Source organism: Mobula hypostoma, chromosome 11 (assembly GCF_963921235.1).
Source record: "Mobula hypostoma chromosome 11, sMobHyp1.1, whole genome shotgun sequence".
Classification (NCBI taxonomy): Eukaryota; Metazoa; Chordata; class Chondrichthyes; order Myliobatiformes; family Myliobatidae; genus Mobula; species Mobula hypostoma.
In genome coordinates this window covers 104,219,172-104,246,184 of record NC_086107.1, presented here as the reverse complement: position 1 = coordinate 104,246,184, position 27,013 = coordinate 104,219,172, and the positions used below count along the sequence as shown (strand labels likewise).

Below are 27,013 nucleotides of genomic sequence, written 5' to 3'. Positions count from 1 at the left end.
CTGACACATCTCATTAGCGGGAGCATTGTGTATTCCAGGGACCAACTGATTGAGCTTATGCCGGCCGGTTTAGCGAGCAGAGCAGCGGACACCCCTGCTGAAATCTGGAGGAAAATACACAGAGGATGCAGAGGGGGATCACAAAGGCGAGGAAAGAGGACTGGGTCGAGACAACAGAGACTTATGGAGAAGAGGAGTTTGGTGGGTAATAAAATGGATGAGTTCACGGCGCTAGCCAGGCATCAGAGAACATTTCGGGAGTGCAGTATTATGTGTTTCACTGGAACGGGGCTGCACGAGGACATACCCAATCAAAACTTCTCCATGGAGGGCTTCCAGACCGTTCGGGCTGACCAGAAGTGCACTGAGAGCAGTAAGCGTAAAGGAGTTCGGTGCTCACTGTTCTGGTTAACAACAGATGGTGCAATCCGGGTCATATTACGATCGAGGAACGTGTTTGTAGACCGGATATTGAACTTTTTGCTGTTGGACTTCGGCCATATTCCACTGAGATACAACACTGGGCGGCACGGGAGGTCATTCCTGCCTGTGGCCATCGAACTTGCAGCTCCTCCCGTGGAGGCTCAGACACCCTGAGCCAATAGGCTGGTCCTGGACTTATTTTCCATCTGGCATAGTTTGCATTTTGTTGTTTGATTGTTTGTGGTTTTTGTATTGCTATATTTATGCTCTATTCTTGGTTGGTGTGGCTGTAACGAAACCCAATTTCCCTCGGGATCAATAAAGTATATCTATCTATCTACACTTGTGTACTGGAAATGACATTAAACAATCTTGAATCTTGAATATCAGAAGTACCAGAGTAGAAATCCTCATCTTGAAAACAGATGCAATGGAGATGGAGATCTGAGAGAACAGGATGACACTCTTACATGAGACAAGTTGGAAGGAGGTGTAGTTAATATAGCCGTGGAAGTCTGCAGGCTTATGATAAATATCGCTGTATAGTTTATATTCTGAGATAGAGACAGAAAGATCCAGAAAATAAGTGTCAAAAATATTCCAGGTAAATTTGAGGGCAGGGTGAAAGTTGGTGGCAAAGGTGATAAAATTCTACTACTTTCCTCCTGCTTTCTCTTGCCTGAAACTCAGCGGCATCATTTTGAACTTCATTCTACAATTTAGCCAAGTTGTAAGACTAGTGTAAACTCAACTGAAAATGTAGGCAAAATTTGTTAACACTACATAAATATGTTTTCATCTGTGCAATCCAGTTTTTTTTGGGGGGTATTGTGCTAAAAACTTTCTCAGTCCAAATTTGAAAGAGACACAAGGAAGAACAGGTGAACTCAAATATGTGCCAGCAATTATCTTCAATAGGATGCATTAAGAAAAAAAACTCAAATGTTAAAATAGAAGAATATCATGCCAGGAGAAGAAAACTTAATGGGCAATACAATTCCCTTACATTGTTGGGACTTCTTACTTACTTGCTTATCCATTCATTCATTCATCCATTTATTCATTTATCCATTTATTCATTCATCCATTTATTCATTTATTTATTTAGAGATACAGCACAGGACAGGTCATTCTGGCACAACAAATGGCGCTGCGCAGCAATCTACCTATTTAACCCAGCCTAATCACAGGACAATTCTACAATGACCTATTAACCTAATAACTGATACATCTTTAGGCTCTGGGAGGGAACCCACACGGTTACAGAAAGAATGTATGAACTCTTTAGAGATTGTGCCAGAATCGAGCTCCAAACTCTGATGTCCCAAGCTGTAATAGCATTGTGCTACCGAAGTGCCCAGATAATGTTCTTCTGTCCTCATATACAATATATAAAGACCAGAAGAATTGACCCAATTAATCTGATTACATTTGTTCATTATAAAGTTTAAGTCCAAATGAGGCTGTGTAAAACAAAAATGTGAATCAATGTTTGAAAAATAACTGAAATTTGACTGGCAGCTTTTATACAGATCTGTATATTGTTCCATGTTTACTCCTGAACATTACCCAGGTAGTTAGTCTGATTTTCTACTCTACAAATACATGAACACACTCTGAATTTAATTATTGCTTCAACATATTATTGACCCTTCCTTCATTATACCTGATCTTTTTGTTACTGCTGCTGATGCTGCCTCCAGCCCGACTTTCAGGATGCAGTGAAGAAGACATTAGTTGAGATGCTGCTGTACACCTCAATGAAAGTAAAAAAAAACAATTATCATTAGTGACTGTGGAATATCAAGAAACTTGCGCCTAGTCAACATATTTTAATTCCAAGTGGTAAAAGAAATGCACTTGTATGTACTTGATTTTCTACAAAATACTTAACTGCCCGTAAACCATAATAGTCACTGAAGGACTGCTTTCCTTCTTCCTTTTTGTGGATCGTGCTATCCAGATCGCTAATAATCTTTGTTGTCTGAAAAAGAACTATCTTTAGCCTAAGTCCTTCAGCGGAACAATTTTAAGAGCTTCAAAAAATGTACAGTGGCACAGCTAAGCTTAATCCTGACCTCGGGTGTTTTCCTTGTGGAGTTTGCAAGTTCTCTATGTGACCATGTGGGTTTCCTCTGGGTGCTCCGGTTACCTCCCACATCTCAAAGACATGCATGCCAGTAGGTTACCTGGGCACTGAAGATTGCTCCCAGTATGGAGGTAAATGGTAGAATCTGTGGAGATTTAATAGAATGTAGGGAACAGGAGATAATGCAGGATTAGTGTAAATGTGTTTTTCTTGGTTGGGATGGACATGATGATCTGAAGGGCCTGTTATGTGCTGCATCCATTTGTGACTCTAAAAGATAGTCACCCACCTCACAAATACCCATACAAATATTAGCAATCTTCAGACTTGTATTTAATCTAGAATTCATGAGGATCAAATCAGAAGAAAAACCATCAATTTTACTGGACAACAATTTTTTTCAAAAGTGTTGCTTCCTCAGAAGTGTTTCTTTATGTTTATGACAGATCATTTGAAGCTAAACACAAATATAACTACTTGTATCATGTAGGAATTTGAAGAAACAAGAAATTAACTTATTGAGGATTATGCATTTATTTGCATAATGGTACTGATGCTTTGCAATAGTTCAACTAAGCTAAAAATGTTTCGTTGATGCTTTTTGTTTATACTCAGTGTCTGAGGTGTCTCGCTTAAGTGTCCAACAATAATCAGGCAGCATTGATGAATTCCAGTTACCCTGATACCATTTCTCCATGACTGAATTAGAAAACTCCTATATATTACATATAAAATCAACGTAAGTATCTGCATAGGGAGTTACAGCAGATAAATGTCAGATTTAAGGTTGTGTTTAACATACAAACACAAAAAGTAACTCAGTGTACATCTAAATTACATTAATTAATATGCTGAACAGAAGTATTAAATTTAAAATATCTACAATCTGTAAAGCTACAATAAATCAAAACACAAGTTACATTTTGGCGTACAACTTCAGATAGTGATGAGAGTTATAGTCAGAAATGCTTGTTCCTGAACCTCCAGGCTATTTATTACAAGGGTACACCTAGAGTCTGTATTGTGGTTTACATTTATTTCCTGCTTCAGCTGTGCAGAATGCATGTTGATTAGGCTGCTTTCTTTTAAAAAAAGAACTTTCTAAATTTCCATGAATGTCTTGTGACTTTGGGCAGAATTGGGACTGCTCACACTTTTAAGCTCTATCCACAGTTTTCCAGGTGCTAAAATGGTCCACAGTTGCATTTGACATGCAGTAAAACTCTGATAACGTGCCATCCAATTATTTGGAAATCTTGATCTTCACTAGATGATATTTCCTGTGTTGCTTAAACTCCCTAGCCAGCTGGTGGCGTAGTGGCATCAGCGCTGGACTTCAGAGCGAAGGCTCCAGAGTTCGAATCCAGCGGCTCCCTTGCACACTTTCCATCTGTGCTGGGTTGAGCGTCGAGCTAGCAACTCAGCCTCATAAAAATAAAAAAGCCTGGTAAAGAAAATGCTGTCATGACTTCTTCTTCTTAAACTCCCTGGGTTCCCACATTCGTAAAGGCTCACCAGGGCCTAGCTTATAGTAGTCCTTTAAACACAGACCATATTCTCATGCTCATTCTCAAGCTCCCTTGAAATTCATCTGGGCCCCTTTTCCTACATTCTCCTCAAATAGAACTTGTTCACTAAAAAAAAAATTGTAAATATTGCGTGACATTTTAAAAAAAAGGGGAGTCAAAAGTGTGCTGGTGGATTAATAGGATAACATACAATCATCTAAATATCTGCCAATCCAGAATCACTGAAGTCCAAAGGATACTGAACTACCAGAGATTTACCATAACTTTAACTTTGAAAACAATCATCTCTGAATTGCTACAATTTCCATTTCAACACTTTCACTCATACTCAGCAAAAGATTCTCACATCCTTCCATCACTCACTGAACTGTGTCCCATCCATACACACCCCTCTAACCCCAAATCACTCGCCCACTATTCCAATCCAGCCACATAACATACTCTAGACCATTTCTACACTCACTGACATGATGCACCATCCTTTCACCCACACTCCCTCTCTACTACCTAAGACAGTAGTTCCAACCCTTCCATTACCTGCCCTTCACCAGCTTCAACCAACTGACCCTCACCTTATCCACCTTTTGAATTCCCAAAATGGTGGTCAAAACCCACCATCCTAAACCACTACCTTGATTTCAACTCCTCACTTCTTCCCCTCTTAGCTTGCCTTACTGACCATTCATCCCACCCACTATCACCTCACCCATCACATTCTTCTGTCAACCTCACTTCACCCACCCCCATTCACCCTCATCTCACCTAACCACCCATCCGATCCACCCCACCACTAACTTCTCATCCACCCATCCACCTTCACTCCACCCAAAGACCCTGCCCATCTACCCACCCACCTTCACTGGCCCTCTGATCTAGCCCATCCGTTTTCATTACACCCTCTGGTGGGTGGCAGTGTGAAATGTGAGGAGGATGTTATGAGAATACAGGGTGACTTGGACAGGCTGGGTGAGTGGGCAGATGCATGGCAGATGCAGTTTAATGTGGATAAATGTGAGGTTATCCACTTTGGTGGTAAGAACGGGAGGGCAGATTATTATCTAAATGGAGTCAAGTTAGGAAAAGGGAAAGCACAACGAGGTCTAGATGTTCTTGTACATCAGTCACTGAAAGCAAGCATGCAAGTACAGCAGGCAGTGAAGAAAGCTAATGGCGTGCTGGCCTTCATAACAAAGGGAATTGAGTATAAGAGCAAAGAGGTCCTTCTGCAGCTGTACAGGGCCCTGGTGAGACCACACCTGGAGTACTGTGTGCAGATTTGGTCTCCAAATTCGAGGAAGGACATTCTTGCTATCGAGAGGCATAGGTTCACAAGGTTAATTCCCAGGATGGCGGGACTGTCATATGTCGAAAGATTGGAGCGACTGGGCTTGTATACTCTGGAATTTAGAAGGCTGATAGGGGATCTTATTGAAACATATAAGATTACTAAGGGATTGGACACGCTGCAGGCAGGAAGCATGTTCCCACTGATGGGTGAGTCCAGAACCAGAGGCCACAGTTTAAGAATTGGGGTAGGCCATTTAGAACGGAGTTGAGGAAAAACTTTTTCACCCAGAGAGTGGTGGATATATGGAATGCTCTGCCTGAGAAGGTTGTGGAGGCCAAGTCTCTGGATGCTTTCAAAAAAGAGATGGATAGAGCTCTTAAAGATAGCGGAATCAAAGGTTATGGGGATAAGGCAGGAACTGGATACTGATTGTGGATGGTCAGCCATGATCACAGTGAATGGCGGTGCTGGCTCGAAGGGCCGAATGGCCTACTCCTGCACCTATTGTCTATTGTCTAACCTGGCCCATCCATCCTCCAACTCACCTGCACTCAACACCATTCACTTCAACTACCTCATCTTACACATCCAGTTTACCCTTAACCCACACATAACTCACCTACCCCAGCCACCCATGCCTCACACAGAAATGTAAAAATAGGAGCAAGAGTGGGCCTTTGGGCCCTGCTACACCATTCAATGTAGTTATAGCAGATTATCCATTTCAGTACACTGTCCCTGCCTTCTCTCCATGTTCCTAGAATCACACACCATAGAAGGACCCTTTGGTCCACCAGATCCAGCCCAACCATCAGCTATCCATCTACACTAATCCAATTTATCATCTCTGGACTGTAGCCTTCTTTCCCTTAGCAAGTGTTCATCCAGATTGAACTGTTAATCCTGATTGAGAAGTTACAGAACCTGGGCCTCTGAACCTCCCTCTGAAATTGGATTCTCAACTTCCTAAGCGGAAAACCACAATCTGTGTGCATTGGTGATAACATCTCCTCCTTGCTGACGATCAACACTGGTGCACCTTAGGGGTGCGTGCTTAGCCCACCTGCTCTACTCTCTCTATACCCATGACTGTGTGGTAGGCATCACTCAAACACCTTCTATAAATTTGCTGATGATACAACAATTGTTAGTAGAATCTCAGATGGTGACAAGAGGGCATTCAGGAGCAAGATATGCTAACTAGTAGAGTGGTGTTGCAGCAACAACCTGGCATTCAACAGCAGTAAGACAAAAGAGCTGATTGTGGACTTCAGAAAGGGTAAGACGAAGGAACACACACCAATCCTCATAGAGGGATCAGAAGTGGAGAAAGTGAGCAGCTTCAAGTTATTGGGTGTCAAGATCTCTGAGGATCTAATCTGGTCCTAACATATCGATGCAGTTATAAAGAAGGCAAGACAGCAACTATACTTCATTAGGAGTTTGAAGAGATTTGGTATGTCAACAAATACACTCAAAAACTTGTATAGATGTACCGTGGAGAGAATTCTGACAGGCTGCATCATTGTCTGGTATGGGGTGGGGGTTGCTACTGCACAGGACCTAAAGAAGCTGCAGAGAGTTGTAAATTTAGTCAGCTCCATCTTGGGTACTAGCCTAAAAATTACCCAGGACATCTTCAACGAGCAGTGTCTCAGAAAGGCAGTGTCCATTATTAAAAACTTCCAGCACCCAGGACATGCTCTTTTCTCACTGTTACCATCAGGTAAGAGGTACAGAATTCTGAAGGCACACACTGAGCGATTCAGAAACAGCTTCTTCCCCTCTGCCATCTGATTCCTAAATGGATATTGAACCCTTGAACACCACCTCACCGTTATAATATATATTATTTCTGTTTTTTGCACAATTTTTAATCTATTCAATATACATATACTGTAATTGATTATATTATTTATTTATTATGATGATTTTTTTTCCCCTCTTCTTTATTATGTATTGCATTGAACTGCTGCTGCTGTTAACAAATTTCACGACACATGCCAGTGATAATAAACCTGATTCTGAGATACCTCGTAATTTTTCCTTTCACTAGGCCTTCAGGTAGTCATGCCAGAATCTAACCACCATTTGAATGATAAAAAAAACTTCATGTAATTCCCTCTAAATCTCTTATTCTTTTCTTTAAATGCATGTCCTCCAAGTTTTGGCCTCTCTTTTATGGAGAAAAGTATCTATCTATCTTGTCCATGCCCCTCACTATTTCGCATAACAATTCAAGGTCTCCCCTCAACTTCTTCATTCAAAGTAATACAAACTCAGCCAAAGTAATCTCACCTCATAAATGAAACACTCTACCCCAGGCAGCACCCTAGTGAAGCTCCTCTGTAACGTCTCCAAAGCAATCACATCATATTGATAAGAAATGCATGCTGTACTCCAGCTGTGGCCTAACCGAAGTTTTATAACACTGTACCATAAGATCCCTCCTTGTACATTTAATAATTAATTTTGTTCCCAGCTATATTTTAATTGTAGGGAACTTACATGTACTTACATGTAATTTCAATAACTTTTTTCTCTTCACATATTATGGAAGGTTTTATTATCAGTTTCTTTTATATTCCCTGGAAACTTACTCTCACACTCCAATTCCCCCTCTATATCTATTTTCATGTCCTCCTTTGCTGAATTCTAAATTGCTCCCAGTTTTCAGGCCTTTTTATCTGGCAATTTTATATGCCTTCTCTTTGGATCACTAATTTCCTTCAGAAGTCATGGCTGAGTCTTCTTTTCTGAATTACTGTGTGCTAAACACAAATAAATAATAATTTTAAGTCATGCACATATAATTTTTCCACCACTGACCATTCAGTAAAATTTTCCAATTATAGGCAATTCACACCTCATCCTCTTGGTGTTTGTTTCCTTTTTTCAGATCCAGGAATATAGCCTCTGATTCTCTTTTCACTCTCCATTTTGAGAACCATGCTCAACAAGATTGTTGATTATTTATTTATTGTTGTACTATACCTAGTCTATGATTTTCTCTTCCCTGGTCTGTTTCGCAATGTATTGGTCTAAATAAGCATTGCATACACACTACAGAAAATCCTCCTTCAGAGTATTATCGCTAATTAACTTGCTTTAGGAAGGTTAACAATATCATCAAGAATGTCTGCCATCCTGGCTATTCCCTTTGATTTACAGCAACGTTGAAAACTCAGATGACCAGATTCAAGAATAGCTTCTTTGAACATAGAACATAGAAAATCTACGGCACATTACAGGCCCCTCGGCCCACATAAAACCTACTCTAGAAACTGCCTAGAATTTCCCTACCGCATAGCCCTCTATTTTACTAAACTCAAAGTACCTATCTAAGCGTCTCCTAAAAAACCCCATTGTATCCGCCTCTACCACCTCCACTGGCAGTGCATTCCATGCACCCACCACTCTGTGTGAAAAACTTACCTCTGACATCCCTCTTGTACCTACTTCCAAGCACCTTAAAATAATGCCCCCTCATATTAACCATTTCAGCCCTGGAAAATAGCCTCTGGCTATCCACACAATCAATGCTCCTCATCATCTTATATACCTCTATCAGGTCACCTTTCATCCTCCGTCACTCCAAGGAAAAAAGGCCAAGTTCACTCAACCCATTCTCATAAGGCATGCTCTCCAATCCAGGCAACATCCTTGTAAATCTCCTCTGCACTCTCTCTCTAGCATCCACATCCTTCCTATAACAAGGTGACCAGAACTAAACACAGTAGTCCAGGTCTAACTAAGGTCTTATATTGAATTGGCTTTATTTCTTACATCCTTCACATACATGAGGAGTAAAAATCTTTACATCGCTGTCTAAATGTGCAATGTGCAATTTATAGTCATTTGTAATAAATATTATGTACAACAGGACAGTCAATGTAGCATAGAAATACAATTGTATCAGCGTGAATTAATTAGTCTGATGGCCTGGTGGAAGATGTCCTGGAGCCTGTTGGTCCTGGTTTTAATGCTGCGGTACCGTTTTCCGGATGGTAGCAGATGGAACAGTTTGTGGTTGGGTGACTCGAGTCCCCAATGATCCTTCGGGCCCTTTTTATGCACCTGTCTCTGTAAATGTCCTGAATAGTGGGAAGTTCACATCTACAGATGCGCTGGGCTGTCCGCACCACTCTCTGCAGAGACCTGCGATTGAGGAAAGTACAGTTCCTATACCAGGCAGTGACGCAGCCAGTCAAGATGCTCTCAATTATGCCCCTGTAGAAAGTCCTTAAGATTTGGGACTCATACCAAACTTCTTCAACCGTCTGAGGTGAAAGAGGCGCTGATGTGCTTTTCTCACCACTCAGCTGATATGTGCAGACCACGTGAGATCCTCGGTGATGTGTATGCCGAGGAACTTAAAGCTGTTCACCCTCTCAACCCCAGATCCATTGATGTCAATAGGGGTTAGCCTGTCTCCATCCCTCCAGTAGTCCACAACCAGCTCCTTTGTCTTTGCGACATTGTGGGAGAGGTTGTTTTCTTGACACCACTGTGTCAGGGTGATGAATTCCTCTCCGTAGGTGGGCTCATTATTATTTGAGATAAGGCCAATCAATGTAGTATCGTGATCAAATTTAATTAGCAGATCGGAGCTGTGGGTGGCAGCAGGCATGGGTATACAGAGAGTAAAGGAGGGAGCTTAGGATACAGCCCTGAGGGGCACCTGTGTTGAGGGTCAGAGGGCCAGAGGTGAGGGAGCCCACTCTTACCACCTGCCAGTGATCTGACAGGAAGTCCCGAATCCAGCTGCACGAGGCAGGGTGACGGCCGAGGTCTCTGAGCTTCTTGTCAAGCCTGGAGGGAATTACGGTGTTGAATGATGAACTGTAGACCAAGAACAGCATTCTCACATAAGCATCCTTCTTCTCCTGATGTGTAAGGATGGTGTATAGAGCTGTGGCTATTGCGTCATCTATCAATCAGTTGTGTCGGTAGGTGAACTGTAGGGGGTCCAGTGTGGGTGGTAGCAAGCTGCAGATGTAATCCTTGACCAGCCTCTCAAAGCATTGCTTATTACTGAGGTGAGTGCGACAGGACGCCAGTCGTTCAGACACGTTACCTTGGTCTTACCTAAATCTCCTCTGCACTCTCTCTATAGCATCCACATTCTTCCTGTAATGAGGTGACCAGAACTGAACACAGTACTCCAAGTGGGGTCTAACTGAAGTCTTACATAGCTGAAACATTACCTCACAGCTCTTGAACTCAATCCCATGGTTAATGAAGACCAACACACCATACGCCTTCTTAACAACTACTGCTATCAAATTTCTGCACTGATAATCTCTTTCACAGCTCCTTCCGGGTGCTCACATGAGCAAGGAATTTCACTGCACCCAGACATATATACAGTATACTATATACTATGAATCTGAACTTTGTTTGACTAACCTTACCCTTCCCATTATCTTCTTTTTGTCTTACTCAGCCCAATCCCACCCTACAACCCATCCCATCAGCTCACTTACTTGCTCCTCTCACACCATCCTGCCAGCCCCACTCCCATCCTGTCTACCCACACCTACCCACCATCACTCACTTTGCGTTGTCTGCCCTATCAACTACCAGCTCACCTTCTCCAACCACGCCACCCATCCTCAACTCCTATCCCATTTATTCACCCTCTCTACTCCATAAGCAACTGCCTTCATCCCATCTCACCTACACTCCATCTCACCTTTCTACCAGCTCACATTCACCTCATCTTACCTGCACCCCATCTCATCAACACCCCATCCATCTTCACCCCAACCCACCTTCATCCCATCTCACATTCACCTCATCTTACCTACACCCGATCCCACCAACATCCTATCTCACCAGCACCTCATCTCACCTACACCTCATCTCACCTACACCCCATCTCACCTTCACCCCATCTCACCCGCACCTCATCTCATCTACACCCCATCTCACCTTCACCTCATCTCACCAGCACCTCATCTCATCTACACCTCATCTCACCAGCACCTCATCTCACCAGCACCTCATCTCATCTACACCTCATCTCACCTTCACCCCATCTCACCAGCACCTCATCTTACCTACACCCTTCTCACCTTCATCCCCATCTCATCTTCACCCCATCTCACCAACACCTCATCTCACCTTCATCCCATCTCATCTACACTCCATCTCACCTTTCTACCATCTCACATTCTCCTCATCTTACCTGCACCCCATCTCACATTCACCTCATCTTACCCGCACCCCATCTCATCAACACCCCATCCATCTTCACCCCATCTCAACTTCACCTCATCCTACCTTCACTCTATTCCAACTTCACCTCATCACACCTCGTCTTACGCCGTAGAGCCGCTCTCCACTTCCATCGACTGCGGTTTCCGGGGGAGGGGGCGGGATTTACCTATTCCCCGGTTTCATCCGCCGCAACTCCCGGAGCGGCTACCGCCTGACAGCGAGCCGGGGTGAGCGCGCGCAGACACGTGCACGCCGTTTGCGTTTAAATGGGCGCGCGCCGCGCGGGAGCCAGTCGGAGAAGGTGGGGGGGGGAGGGGAAATAAAGGAGGAAAGAGAGAGGGAGGGAAAAGAGAGAAGGGGAGGAAACAGAGAGAATAGAGGGAAAGGAGGGAAGCTGGAAAGGGAGTAAGGGTGAAGGGTAGGGAGCGAAGAGAGGGGAAGGTAAGGTAAAAGAGGGGGAGGGAGGGAAAAGAAAGAAGAGGAGGAAAGAGAAAGAAAGGGGAGGGAAAGAATGGAGAGAGAGGGAAACTGGAAGGGGAGAGTAGGGGTGAAGGAGGGAGGGAAGAGAAGGGAGGGAGGGAAAAGAGGAGGGGGAAGGTTGAAGGGGAGAGGGAGGGGGAAGGAGAGAGAGGGAGTGAGAAGGGTAGGGAGGGAAAAGGGATGGCTGGAAAGTAGAAGGGGAAAGAGGGAACAGGGAAGGAAGGAGAGGCAAGGGAGGGCCATGAGGCAGGGAAGAAAGTTGGGCTGAGAAGGAAGGGAGAGAAGGGAAGGGGATGGGGAGCTGCAGAAAATGGACAGTTGATGGGAAATTGGGGTTAATAAAATAGGTGCTTGAAGTGCAGTGTGGATTCAGTTGTTTAAGTATTTCCAAGGTGTATGGCTATACTGTAATATTTCCAGAGTGTCCATTTGGCTAAGAACCTGGTGGTTATATCAACCAAATTCCTTGCTCTCTGTGATAAGAGTCTTCTCTAACTTCTCTATGGATGTTTAACTCAGTTACGGTGACCAGTTATCTGTCATCATAACAATATTCTAAATGATGAATTCATTTTATAACTGGATCATGTTCATCGTTTTCAACCTACCTGCTGCTATTAGAATCAGTTGTGAAACTATTTGGACTCATTATTTCTATTGGATCTAGTATTAATGTTTGACATTGTAACAGGTTTAAGCAATCAGTTCCCCCATAATTTGTTCTGGCAATCATATTATCTCTACCATTTGGATTTTTTTTTTGTCAGCAGTATCTTTAGATGGCTGTATTTTCTTGGGCACCCATTGTTTGTCGCTAAGAAAACGCTATCAGCAAATATATTCCAGAAAGCTATCCTATTGTACACCACCTCCAATGTGCTTCTCTGTAAAGTTCTTCAATCAGATTCAGGTTTAATATCACCAGCATATGTCGTGAAATTTGTTAACTTTGCAGCAGCAGTACAATGCAATACATGATAAATATAGAAAAGAAAACTGAATTACAGTAATTATATATGTATGTATATTAAATAGTTCAGTTAAAATAAGTATGCAAAAACGGGAAAAAAGTAGTGAGGTGGTGTTTATGGGTTCAATGTCCATTTAGAAATCGGATGGCAGGGGGAAGAAGCTGTTCCTGAATCACTGAGTGTGTGCCTTCAGACTCCTGTACCTCCATCCTGATGGTAACAATGAGAAGAGGGCATGTCCTGGGTTTCTTAATAATGGACGCTGCCTTCCTGAGGCACTGCTCTTTGAAGATGTCTTGGATATTACGGAGGCTAGTGCCCATGATGGAGCTGACTAAGTTTACAACTTTTTGCAACTTACTTCGATCCTGTGCAGTAGCCCCCCCGCCCAAAAAAAACAGATAGTGATGCAGCCAGTTAGAATGCTCTCTACAGTACACACAGATTGATAACCAGCTCAAAGGAGGAAAAGAAGATGAAGAAATAATGACACTTAAAGAAGGAATTCCAGAGAATCAATCAAAATTAGCTTTACTATAACTAACATATGTTATGAAATTAGTTTTTTTTGGAGCAGCAGCACAGTGCAATACATAAAATATACTATAAATTATAATAAGAAATATATTTTAGAAGGATAAATAAGTACTGCAAAAAGGGAGCCAAAATAGTGATAGTAATGAGAAGAAGGCATGTGTGGGTGGTGGGAGTCCTTAATGATGGATGTTGCCATGGTAGTGTAGTGGTTAGCACAACGCTTTACAGTACCAGCGACTTGGGTTCAATTCCCACCACTGCCTGGAGTTTGTACGTTCTCCCCATGACCACGTGGGTTTCCTCTGGGTGCTGTAGTTTCCCCCCACAGACCAAAGATGTGTTGGTTGGTACATTACTTAGTTATTGTAAATTGTCCCATGATAAGGCTAGGGCTAAATCAGGGGTTACTGGGCAGCACGGCTTGGAGGGCCATAAGGGCCTACTCTGTGCTGTGTCTCAATGAAGAAATAAATAGATTTTGAGGCATCATCTTTCAAAGATGTCCTCAATGATGGGGAGTTTGAGGCATCAGTTAGTGGAGGTATGGCTAACTATTGGGAAATGAGAATTAAAGGAGTACAGATACTATCTTAGAGTATAGTATATGGGGCTGGAGGAGACTATAAAAATAGAGGAGTGGGACTAGAATGGGATTTGAAAAGAAGAACTATTTTAAATAAATACATTGCTCAAAAGGACTCTGAGAACAAGAGTGATTGATTATTTAGACTTGAAGTCAGTTAACACAAAGATGGAAAGGTCTTAAGAGACTCCCTGTTTAAGGAAGGTGGAACTTGAGGAACTTCCTGAGATCACAGAGGTAGAGTCCAGAGGAAGGCAATGATATGGATTAAAAATTATTGTCTTATCTGTTGTTGCTAACTTATTCCTTTTCCTTCAATGGTGCTGATGTCCGTTTGGTTAACATAACACACCAGTTCTCCACACAAGCTTAGATACCAATTATTATTTGAAACCCAAAACTCCACAGGATTCTCCACAGGAGTAATGATCTCCAGATGACAGAAATTGAAAGTGTAGAGAAAGCAACTACAAATGCCAATTTAGTAAGATTTTATGGAGGTGTGAAAGCCGTTGTAACCAGGTTAACACGGTGCTGCCTTCTGTGCAGTGTCTTTACAAGATGGGTGACCTCCAGCCATTATCAAGTCTCTTTAGAGATTGTCTGCCTGGTGTCAGTGGTCGCATAACCAGAAATTGTGATGTGCACCAGCTGCTCATTCAACCGTCCACCACCTGCTCCCATGACTTCACATGACCCTGATCGGGGAGCTAAGCAGGTGCTACACCTTTGCCCAAGGGTGATCTGCAAGTTAGTGGAGGGAAGGAGCGCCTTACACCTCTTTTGGTAGACATATCTCCAGCCTGCCACCCAACTAGATACTAAGGCTAAATAATGAAGCCATCTATGAAAACGTGGAAAATTGTGAAAGGAGATATGCTGTAGTAGTTTTGATGTAAGGTGTAAGTTGAATCAAGAGTTAAAATTGGCATGCCGCAAAGGTAATGCTACAGTTGTTATGGGGGATTTCAACATGCAGGTAGACTGGAGGAATCAGGTTGGTACTGGACCCCAAGAAAGGGAGTTTGTGGAGTCCCTCCGAGATGGATTCTTAGAGCAGCTTGTACTGGAGCCTACCAGAGAGAACGCAATTCTAGATTTAGTGTTGTGCAGTGAACCGGATTTGATCAGGGAGCTCGAGGTAAAGGAGCCATTAGGAGGTAGTGACCATAATATGATAAGTTTTAATCTACAATTTGAGAGGGAGAAGGGGAACTCGGAAGTGTCAGTATTACAGTTGAACAAAGGGAACTATGGTGCTATGAGGGAGGAGCTGGCCAAAGTTCAATGGAACAACACCCGAGCAGGGATGACAGTGGAACAGCAATGGCAAGTGTTTCTGGGAATAATGCGGAAGCTGCAGGATCAGTTCGTTCCAAAGAGGAAGAAAGATCCTAAGGGCAGTAAGGGGAGGCCGTGGCTGACAAGGGAAGTAATGGACAGTATAAAAATAAAAGAGAAGAAGTATAACATAGCAAAGACAAGTGGGAAGCTGGAAGATTGGGAAACTTTTAAAGAGCAACAGAAGGTAACTAAAAAGGCAATACGCGGAGAAAAAAATGAGGTACAAAAGTAAACTAGCCAAGAATATAAAGGAGGATAGTAAAAGCTTCTTTAGGTATGTGAAAAGGAAAAAAATAGTTAAGACCAAAATTGGGCCCTTGAAGACAGAAACAGGTGAATTTATTATGGGGAACAAGGAAATGGCAGACGAGTTGAACAGGTACTTTGAATCTGTCTTCACTAGGGAAGACACAAACTATCTCCCAGATATAATAATGGTCAAAGGACCTAGGGTAGTGGATGAACTGAAGGAAATTTATATTAGGCAGGAGATGGTGTTGGATAGACTGTTAGGTCTGAAGGCTGGTAAGTCCCCGGGACCTGATGGTCTGCATCCCAGGGTACTTAAGAAGGTGGCTTTAGAAATCGTGGATGCATTGGTAATCATTTTCCAATGTTCTATAGATTCAGGATCAGTTCCTGTGGATTGGAGGGTGGCTAATGTTGTCCCTCTCTTCAAGAAGGGAGGAAGAGAGAAAACAGGGAATTATAGACTGGTTAGCCTGACGTCGGTGGTGGGAAAGATGCTGGAGTCAATTATAAAAGATGAAATTATGACTCATTTGGATAGCAGTAACAGGATCAGTCTGAGTCAGCATGGATTTACGAAGGGGAAATCGTGCTTGACTAATCTCCTGGAATTTTTTGAGGATGTAACTGTGAAAATGGACAAGGGAGAGCCAGTGGATGTAGTGTACCTGGACTTTCAGAAAGCCTTTGATAAAGTCCCACATAGGAGATTAGTGGGCAGAATTAGGGCACATGGTATTGGGGGCAGAGTACTGACATGGATTGAAAATTGGCTGGCTGACAGAAAACAAAGAGTAGCGATTAACGAGTCCCTTTCAGAATGGCAGATGGTGACCAGTGGGGTACTGCAGGGTTCAGTGCTGGGACCGCAGCTGTTTACAATATATATTAATGATTTAGATGAGGGAATTAAAAGTAACATTAGCAAATTTGCCGATGACATAAAGCTGGGTGGCAGTGTGAAATGTGAGGAGGATGTTATGAGAATGCAGGGTGACTTTGACAGGCTGGGTGAGTGGGCAGATGCATGGCAGATGCAGTTTAATGTGGATAAATGTGAGATTATATACTTTGGTGGTAAGAACAGGAAGGAAGATTATTATCTAAATGGAGTCAGGTTAGGAAAAGGGGAAGTACAATGAGATCTAGGTGCTCTTGTACATCAGTCACTGAAAGCAAGCATGCAAGTACAGCAGGCAGTGAAGAAAGCCAATGGCATGCTGGCCTTCATAACAAAGGGAATTAAGTATAAGAGCAAAGAGGTCCTTCTGCAGCTGTACAGGGCCCTGGTGAGACCACACCTGGAGTACTGTGTGCAGTTTTGCTCTCCAAATTTGAGGAAGGATATTCTTGCTATTGAGGGAGTGAAGCGTAGGTTCACAAGGTTAATTCCCAGGATGGCGGGACTGTCATATGTCGAAAGATTGGAGAAACTGGGCTTGTATACTCAGGAATTTAGAAGGCTGAGAGGGGATCTTATTGAAACATATAAGATTATTAAGGGATTGGACACGCTGGAGGCAGAAAGCATGTTCCCGCTGATGGGCGAGTCCAGAACCAGAGGCCACAGTTTAAGAATAAGGGGTAGGCCATTTAGAACGGAGTTGAGGAAAAACTTTTTCACCCAGAGAGTGGTGGATATATGGAATGCTCTGCCCCAGAAGGCTGTGGAGGCCAAGTCCCTGGATGCTTTCAAGAAAGCAATGGATAGAGCTCTTAAAGATAGCGGAATCAAAGGTTATGGGGAGAAGGCAGGAACTGGATACTGATGTGGATGATCAGCCATGATCACAGTGAATGGTGGTGCTGGCTCGAAGGGCCGAATGGCCTACCCTTGCACCTATTGCCTATCGTCTATTGTCTATTGTTGTTAATAGCTATCATAAGGGAATGTGTCCCTCTCCTCCTGACACCTATATTCTTAACTTTACACAAACACGTCATGACCGGCAGATGCTGGAAATCTAAGCAACACACACAAAATGCTGGAGGAACTCAGCAGGTCAGGCAGCATCTATGGAAAACAGTAAACAATTGATGTTTCGATGAAGTGTCCTGATGAAAGGGATCAGCTCAAAATGTCAACTGTTTACTCTTTTCAATAGATGCTGCCTGACCTGCTGAGTTCCTCCAGCACTTTGTGTGCGTTGCTTCTGAACTTTGCAATTAGCCAAAGTGCTATATTCTTATTGTGGTGATGGAAAATGAGAGCAAGGCCATCGGCCTCTTGAGCTAGTTCCACTATCCAGTAAGAACTGTACTTTACCCATAAACTCCCAGCCTTTTTTAGTCTTATATTACTCCTCCACAATATTCATGCTTGAGGTTTTAATTTGCTGTTAGGATCTGTGCTTGAATAGCAGTTGCACTTACCAAAGTTAGTTTGGAATGCTGTTAATTAATTTTGATTTAACCCTGGCAGAAGAAGCTAAGACTTTATTTTGGGCTAGTTTTGTCAAATCTATCTCCTTAGTTGTTAAAAATGGGTTTCTGTAATTTTCCTACAAAAATAATTTACCTCTAGAAAAGCGATTAAAACTTTGACTTCTATTTGGTGGTAAACTTGTCACAGAATTGAGAAAAGTAATTTTATCCAAAGCTTTCTTGATATGGTGTCATATTTGTTGAGTATTTAATATTCCAATGATATCTGAGTGATCTTGCATATATATTGTTTGATTAAGCATTCTTATTCATTTAAATAATTAATTGCAGGTTATATGTATACCAATCCTCATAGAGGGATCAGAAGTGGAGAGAGTGAGCAGCTTCAAGTTCCTGGCTGTCAAGATCTCTGAGGATCTAACCTGGTCCTAACATATCAATGCAGTTATAAAGAAGGCAAGACAGCGACTATACTTCATTAGGAGTTTGAAGAGATTTGGTATGTCAACAAATACACTCAAAAACTTCTATAGATGTACTGTGGAGAGCATTCTGACAGGCTGCAATCCTGTCTGGTATGGGGGGAGGGGCTACTGCACAGGACCGAAAGAAGCTGCAGAGGGTTGTAAATTTAATCGGGTCCATCTTGGGTACTAGCCTACAAAGTACCTAGGATATCTTTAAGGAGCAGTGTCTCAAAAAAGGCAGCATCCATTATTAAGGATCTCCAGCGCCCAGGGCATGCCCTTTTCTCACTGTTACCATCAGGTAGGAGGTACAGAAGCCTGAAGGCACACACTCAGCGATTCAGGAACAGCTTCTTCCCCTCTGCCATCTGATTCCTAAATGGACATTGAACCCTTGGACACTACCTCATTTTTTTACTATATATTATTTCTGTTTTTTGCATGACTTTTAATATATTCAATATACGTATACTGTAATTGATTGATTAATTTATCATTATTTTATTTTACTTTTTTTCTGTGTGTTGCATTGAACTGCTGCTGCTAAGTTAACAAATTTCACGACACATGCCGATGATAATAAACCTGATTCTGATTCTGAAGTAAGTTAATTGCACATGTCATTACACTACTACTTGATAGGTGCGCACCTCGCTTAAAGACAAAGTTACACCTGTACGATCAGACTCCTCTGTCTTCCTTTGAATTAGTTTAATGTTTTGAAGTTACAAAACATAATAGTATTGATCTCAGCACCGTGTTGCTGAAGTATCTCGTACAGGTGATCTAATACCTTCACAACAAGAGCACGTCAAGACTATAGATTAAATCATTCTGGAAGCATTTCTACTATACATGGCAGCTGATACTGAGCAATGCATGCTCAGGAATGGAGAATGTGTTTAACTTACCAGAAAACTGAAGCCGGGCGGAAGAATATTCATACAAGTCTGGAACCTCTGATGAAATCCAGATCAAAATAATATAATGACAAGACAGTTCTGAATAAAATTGGTACGAAATAGAATAATTCAACTGAATTTAAAGTAAGCGTGGGCCTTCTGCACCAGGCTGTACACGGTGGTCTCTTATTATGCACCGATTCAATCATAAAACTGGTTGTGTCATCACAATCACATGATGTAATTATAGATGTCAATAATCTCAGGGATTTATCAGTGGTCAATAAACACTTGGATTTTTGAATTTACTAATTCAATTTGCGATCATTAATGATTGACCAGTAGGTATGGATCAAAAGTAGAAACTGGAGGGTGCACCTGACTAGGTTTGAGATTCTTACTCAGTTCCCGATAACCCTGCATTTTGTGCCCTTGTGTAGTCCAGCCAGACAAAGAGCTAAAAACCTGTCAGTAATCAATGTCAGTAAACTGTTTGGCTTTCCAAAGTGAACTTCTAGATACCTGAGCACTAAAGGATTAGGTAGACAATTCCAAATCTCTAACCCAATGATGTTAAAGATGAACGTGTTTCCTATTACTTTGTTAAAGGTGATTTCATGTTTATATATCTCTATGAATGAATCCCGGAATCCTATATACAATACTTTCTTAACCATGTCCTGTGTACACATGGCTGCATCTTTCCTCATGGATTGCTGCAGTTCAAAAAGACGCTCTGCAGAATGACTTGAAAATCACTTGAGATGATGGGTGTTAATGCTGACGTCAGCAACAACACTCACAGCTTGAGAATTATTTTGTTTAAGTTCCCAAATAGTAGTTGTGGAAATATATTTGAAACTTTGTAATTCTTTATGTATTTAATCTTGTAATGTAATAAAATGGAACCTGTATAACCCCAAAGTGCTTTGCTATAAGTTAAATGTGTACGTGTCAAGAGGCATGTAATGTCCTGATTATTGCTCGTTGTGTAACTAAAGGCTGATTTATACTTGTGCGTCAAATGGACGCCGTAACCTATGCAAGTGGCCTAAGCGCGTTGTGAGCATTTATACCTGTGCATTGGTGTGTCTGTGTTGCTCTGCAATTCAGGCATGTCACGCATGCGTACACACCTGCCCGTGCAAGGCTTCATGGTCATGGTAGTCTTCCTCGGGGTAAACAAGATTAAGTGAGTGTCTTTTTCGTAAAAGCGAAATGTGTCCTCCATAATTTTGGAGGTCCGTAAAGCCTTATGGAAAGCATTGCAGCCAGAGTTCCTTCCCTGCCCTTTAGTCGCCCAATGGGAAGCTATTGCAGCGTAGGAGGAAATGCGATGCTACCAAGCGGACCAATCACAGTTGTTGCGGTCTGTGTTGCCGCGATGCGTAGTTACATTTTGGGAGAGGTGCGTGTCAGGCTACAGCGTAGGGATCCGCGTAGGCTCTGCGTAGGGTTCGCGGCTACGCCGTACCTACAGCATCAATTTGACGCAGAGGTATAAATCCGCCTTAAGGGAAGGGTGATATACTGCTGACCTTGAGAAATGCAGCTGTACTGCAGCAGAGGAGCTGACCTCCAAAACAGATATCAGCCAAAGAATAGTCTGAAAACCTGTATAAAAATGAATATTGCGTGCTGTAAATCAGAAGCAGCCTCCATCCATGAGGACTAGAAGTATTTCTCATTGCTAGCAATTAAGGTGTCTCTGAACAGATCCACTCTGTTTTTTTTTTGGTTCTTTGTTATAGGACCTAGTGAAAGGCACACAACACAATTCTGGATAAGTCAATCACATGTTCTGTACATTACAGAAGCCAAGGTCTACGCACTTGACATGGGCAAAAGAGCTTGTGATTGAAAAGCCTGGGCAAAGTGGACATGGGTAGCAGTAGAGTCCAGGACCAGAGGGTATATATTCAAAATATAAGGATATCCCTTTAGAACAGGGATGAGGAGAAATTACTTTAGCCAGAGGGTGTGAATCTGTGGATTTCATTGCTATGGGTGGCTGTGGAAGCCAAATGATTGGATTTATTTAAAGTTAGGGGTTCCCAACCTTTTTTATGATGTGGACCAATACCACTAAGCATGGGGTCCATGGACCTCAAGTTGGAACCATCGTTTAAAGCTGAGGTTAATAGGTTCCTTTTAGTAAGAGCATCAAAGGTTATGGGGGAGTATGCAAGAAAAAGGTGTTGAAAGGGATAATAAATCAAAATGGAAACCATTATCTATTTTCTGGGAATGCCCTGTTATCAAATACTATTGGAGTGGGATACATAATGCCCTACAAGACATCTTTAAATGTGAAATACCCTTAGAGAGTAAGACCATATATTTTGGGTATATACCTCATGAATGGTTGAAAAGAGATAAATATTTAATGAATGTACTGCTGGTGGCTGGTAAAAAGACCCTTATCAGGAAATGGTTATCACAGGAGAGCCCAAGTTTAAATGTATGGATGGAAATTACAATGGACATTTACAAAATGGAGGAGATAACAGCATCTGTTAATCATAAGTTGGAACAATTTTATTGATACTGGAAAAAGTGGTTTAACTACATAACACCTCATAGGCCTGATTTTATTCTCACAAGTCAATGAATATGTTATAAAAAAAATCACTCCCTACTCTGTACATAGTTTTCTTCTTTCGATTGTTCTTTCTTTCCTCTCCTTTCTATAAGTGTATACCTCTGATAAATATTATGTGGAGATTTGTGACAAATATGATTATATGGTATATATGTACAGTATCTGAAATATGTCTTATGGAAATGTTTGTTTGATGATGAAATTCAATAAAAAATAAATTACAAAAAAAAAGAAAGGGATAATAAATCAGCCATGATGGAATGGTGAAGCAGACTCGATGGGCTGAATGGCCTAATTCTGCTCCCATGTCTGCTGAACGCCAAGTCGCCTGGCCTAATCTTAAGTGATAGCTTATCAGCCCAACTTCTTTTACAGCTCCCACAAAAAAATGTGCTACTGCAGACAGGTGTTGAAGAAGTTAAACATCATGCCTGATTAGTAAACACACTCCTTCATAGATTAAGAAAATGAAATTTATTGGATGGTGAGAGTCCTCAATGATGGAATCTACCTTCTTGAGACAACGGCTTTTGAAGATGTCCTTGATAGTGGTCAGGCTTGTGCTCATGATGGAACTGGCTGGGTTTACAGCCCTTTGCAGCCTCTTCTGACCCTGTGAATGGGGGCTTCAGTACCAGGTGGTGATGCAATTGGACATGCCCTCTTATCATTACTACTATCAAGGAGGAAGTCCAGGAGCCTGAAAGTGCACCCTCAACGTTTTCAGAGCAAGTGCCTTCCCTCCACTATCAGATCTCGCAACAGTCCACCTCTTCTGCATTATATTTATTTTCATTTCTTATTGTAACTTAAGTAATTCTTTATGTCTTGCACTGTACTGCTAAGCAAATTTCATGCCACACGCTCCTCGATTTACAGGGTCTGAGATTATTTTACAACTAGCAGCTTTGATCACAACGTCTATTTCAACATATCAACAGTGGTATTTCTTGATTTTGCACATCTTCCATTTTTACTGAGTCAGTTCTGACATAAACGAGTCATTCTGTTTCACCCGAGAACGGGGTTTCCCAACCTTTCTTATGCCATGGACCAACACCACTAAGCAACAGGTCTGCGGAGACCAGGTTGGGAACCTCTGCCCTGGAACATAGCTGCATCCGTGGTGATGGTGTTTTTCCCTCTTCAAGCATCAGCTCTGAGCTCTTCAAACCTTCTAGAGTGTGTGTTGCTCTAGATTAGTCTCTCTCTCTCTCTCTCTCTCCCCCCTCTCTCTTTCTCTTTCTCTCTCTCTCTCCCCCTCCCTCCCTCTCTCCTTCCCTCCCCCTCTCCCTCTCTCTCTCCAACTCTTGGAACTAAGTCATGAACCAGAACCAGCCTAAGAGAAGATTCCCCCTCAAACAAAGAAATTGCCTCTTTTAATACCCTTCAAGATGCTTTACTCTCTAATACTTCTCCAGACAAGCACGTTTCTCACCAGTATCTACTCTCAAGGCTGTAGACTGACACTCACACTAAATTCCCAAAACAATGCTGTGGACTGGTTCCCTTGTACTTTCTGAAAACATTCCCACATTATAGACTAACACCATTTTGTCTTACAAGCTGCCATTTTGTTTTACCCATTTTAGTTATACCAAGGAGTAATCAAATTTAACTCTTTTCTGTTTCCTCCCTGGCAAATGACCTGTAGGAGCCCCTGGCTGTGGCCGCAGACACTCTCTATGGTTCCCTGCATAAAGATGCTTCCTGTGAACACTGTCCGTTTCCTCTGATTACACTAGAAGATCTCCCAAATTGTCCACCTCCTCTCCCAATCATTGCAGTATCCTTTCATTCATTGGCAACACTCCCTCTTACCAGAAGGGGTGGTTATATGGTGGCATACTCCTTTGGTTCCCAACCTGGGGTCTATGGACCCTTTGGTAAATGGTAGGGGTCCAAGGCATAAAAAAAGGTTAAGAGCCCCTGCGAGGTGCATGGAAAGATTCCACCATATTGTTACACTGCTGCTAAAGGAAACACTGTTGGTTGGATATATGAGCAAAGCAAACTCGATGAGCCAAATGGCTTAATTTTGCTCCGATATCTTCTGTAATAAAAATAGACAATACTGGAAACACATGGTGGGTCAGGCAGCACCTGTGGAGAGAAAAATAAAGTTCACACCTCAGGACCCACAGCTTTAGTCCTTTGAATTTAATTTTTTGAAGTCTTCATTATCACCCTCCCAATCTCTGTTTTCCATAAACTCCAATGTCCAAAACATCACTAGGTGCCCCAAGTCTTGCTTCGTATCTGCCACTTCTCAGCTGTTCCATAATCCTCATTAAGTCTCAGACCACAGGATCAATATGGATCGTCACATCAACACACCTTGTGTTAATTCCACCCATCTTCTCTGAAATTCCTGTCCTAACATGTGATCTTTGTTTTATCACTGGCTCCCCGTAAAAACTTGTGCCCCTGAGAATTGTGCTGGGCCCAAGATATGCATTGTCTACTAGCACGTGGTTGAGGAGGTCAGAGGTCAAAATCTGCTGTAACCTGGAGCAAAATCCAAACTGCTGTAGGAACCAAGCAGGTCAGGCGGCAACTGTTTTGGGTTGAGACTCTGTATCAGAATTGAGATTGCATCTAGCTCAGGGGTTCTCCACCTGAGGTCTGTGGACCTCTTGCTTAATAGTATTGGTCCATGGCATAAAAAAGGTTGGGAACCCCTGGTCTAGCCTATATCTTATGTTACTGGGAGAGGTAGGAGCTGATTTCTGGGACAACACACTCACACAACCATCCCGTGGCAGACGTTTAAACTATCAGCCTCCAAATAAACTTTTTCCACCAAGTCTATTGCTCCTGTACAAGGAAAGGACAATGATTTAGTGTCCTTGTTGACCATGACACCAAAAGGGAGGTTCTCAATCTAGGGTCCATGGACTCCTCGGTAGTGGTCCATGACATAAAAAAGGTTGGGAACCCCTGGTTTAACAGTACATGATTTGAGGTCTGTTAGTTATACTGCAGCAAGAAGAAGAGGCACGGGCATTTGTCAGATTCCTCAAAGTGCAGGGATTCGTAGACATCTCTCAACAAGGTCTCCCTGGCAATTTCCTGTCGGGGCTTTTGGCTGTGCTGTTGGAACCTGGGGTCCATGGACTCCTTTGCTTAATGGTATTGGTCCATGGCATTAAAAAAAGGTTGGGAACCCCTGTGTTAGAGGCTCCCTATGCCCCTCCGTGCTAAACGCATGTGTCTGCTTACACAATGCTTTGTTCCTTTAAGAGAAAGGTAGCACAAGATGTGTGACTCTGCAATATAGAGTCATAGAACTGTACAGCACAGTAACAGGCCCTTCAGTCCATCTAGTCCATGCCGAACTGTTATTCTCCCTACTCCCATTGACCTGCACCCAGACCAAAGCCCTCCATACCCCTCCCCTCCACGTCCTTGCTCAAACTTCTCTTAAATGTTTAAATCAAACCTGCATCCACCACTTTCCCTGGGAGACTGTTCCACACTCTCAGCACCCTCTGACTGAAGAAGGTCCCTCATGTTCCCCTTAAACATTTTACCCATGACCTCTAGATAGAGTCTCATCCAACCTCAGGATCTTCCTGCTTGAATTTACTCTGCCTATACCCTTCAATGCCGGCCGGTGACATAGTGGCATCAGCACTGGACTTCGGAGCGAAGGCTCCTGAGTTTGAATCCAGCCGGCTCCCTTGCACGCTTTCCATCCGTGCTGTCAAGCTAGCAACTCGGCCTCATAAAAATAAGAAAACCTGCTAAAAAAAAACACCGTCATGACAGCGTCCCAATGACTCCACTCCTGTGCTCTGGGGGATAAAGTCCTAACCTTTCCCTATAACTCAGGTCTTCATGTCTAATAAATACGAGAACTTGCCTCACATCGTTATGAAGGTACAGACTGAAATCCTGTCACTAGTAAAAACGTCATCCCCTTCTCTCAATTCCTCCGTCTCCACCACACCTGCTCTCAGGATGAGGCTTTTCATTCCAGAATAAATGAGGTGTCCTCCTTCTTCAAAGAAAGGGGCTTTCCTTCCTCCGCCACCAACACTGCCCTCAACCACATCTCTTCCATTTCACACATGCCTGCCCTCACCCCATCCACCCGTCACCTTACCAGGGATAAGGTTCCTCTTGTCCTCACCTACCACCCGCCAGCCTCTACGTCCAGCATGTAATTCTCTGTAACTTCCGGCATTTCCAATGGGATCCCACCACCAGGCACATCTTTCCCTCCCCTTCCCCCACCCTCACTTTCCGCTCTCCGCGGCGATCGCTCCCTTGTCCTTTCATCCCTCGCCACTGATCTCCCTCCTGGTACCTATCCTTGCAAGCAGAACAAGTGCCACACCTGCCCCAACACCTCCTCCCTCACTACCATTCAGAGCCCCAAACAGTCCTCCCAGGTGAGGCAACACTTCACCTGTGAGTCCTTTGGGGTCATCTACTGTATCCGGTGCTCCTGGAGTGGCCTCCTGTATATCGGTGAGACCTGAGGTAGATTGGGAGACCGCTTCGCCAAAGCACCTACCCTCCATCCACCAGAAAAAAGCAGAATTTCCCAGTGGCCGCCCATGTCAATTCTACTTCCAACATGTCAGTCCATGACCTCCTCTTCTGGTCGCGATGAGGCCACGTTCAGGTTGGAGGAGCAACAGTTTATATTCCATCTGGATAGCCTCTAACCTGATGGTATGAACATCGATTTCTTGAACTTCTGGTAATTACTCCCACCCCAATTTCCCCTTCCCCATTCTCCATTCCCATTTCCCTCTTTCACCTTATCTCTTTACCTGCCCACCACCTCTCCCTGGTGCTCTTCCTCCTTCCCTTTCTTTCATGGATTTCTGTCCCCTCCTATCAGATTCCCCCTTCTCCATCCCCTCTATCTCTTTCACCAATCAAATTCCCAGCTGTTTACTTCACCCCTCCCCAATCCCGGTCCCACCTA

General features: G+C 42.9%; 1 protein-coding gene across 1 annotated transcript in view; it reads right to left on the bottom strand.

Annotated features, from left to right (window-relative positions):
* LOC134353518 (sacsin-like) overlaps positions 1-11,743 on the bottom strand; it is a 36,125-nt gene extending 24,382 nt beyond the window's left edge. Inside the window, exons 1-2 of the mRNA XM_063061517.1 lie at positions 11,718-11,743; positions 2,090-2,179 (exon numbers count right to left, since the gene is read on the bottom strand). Coding sequence (XP_062917587.1) covers positions 2,090-2,179; positions 11,718-11,734 — 107 coding nt within the window. The 5' untranslated portion in view covers positions 11,735-11,743. The remainder of the gene's footprint in view (positions 1-2,089; positions 2,180-11,717) is intronic.
* Positions 11,744-27,013: the final 15,270 nt, after the last annotated feature.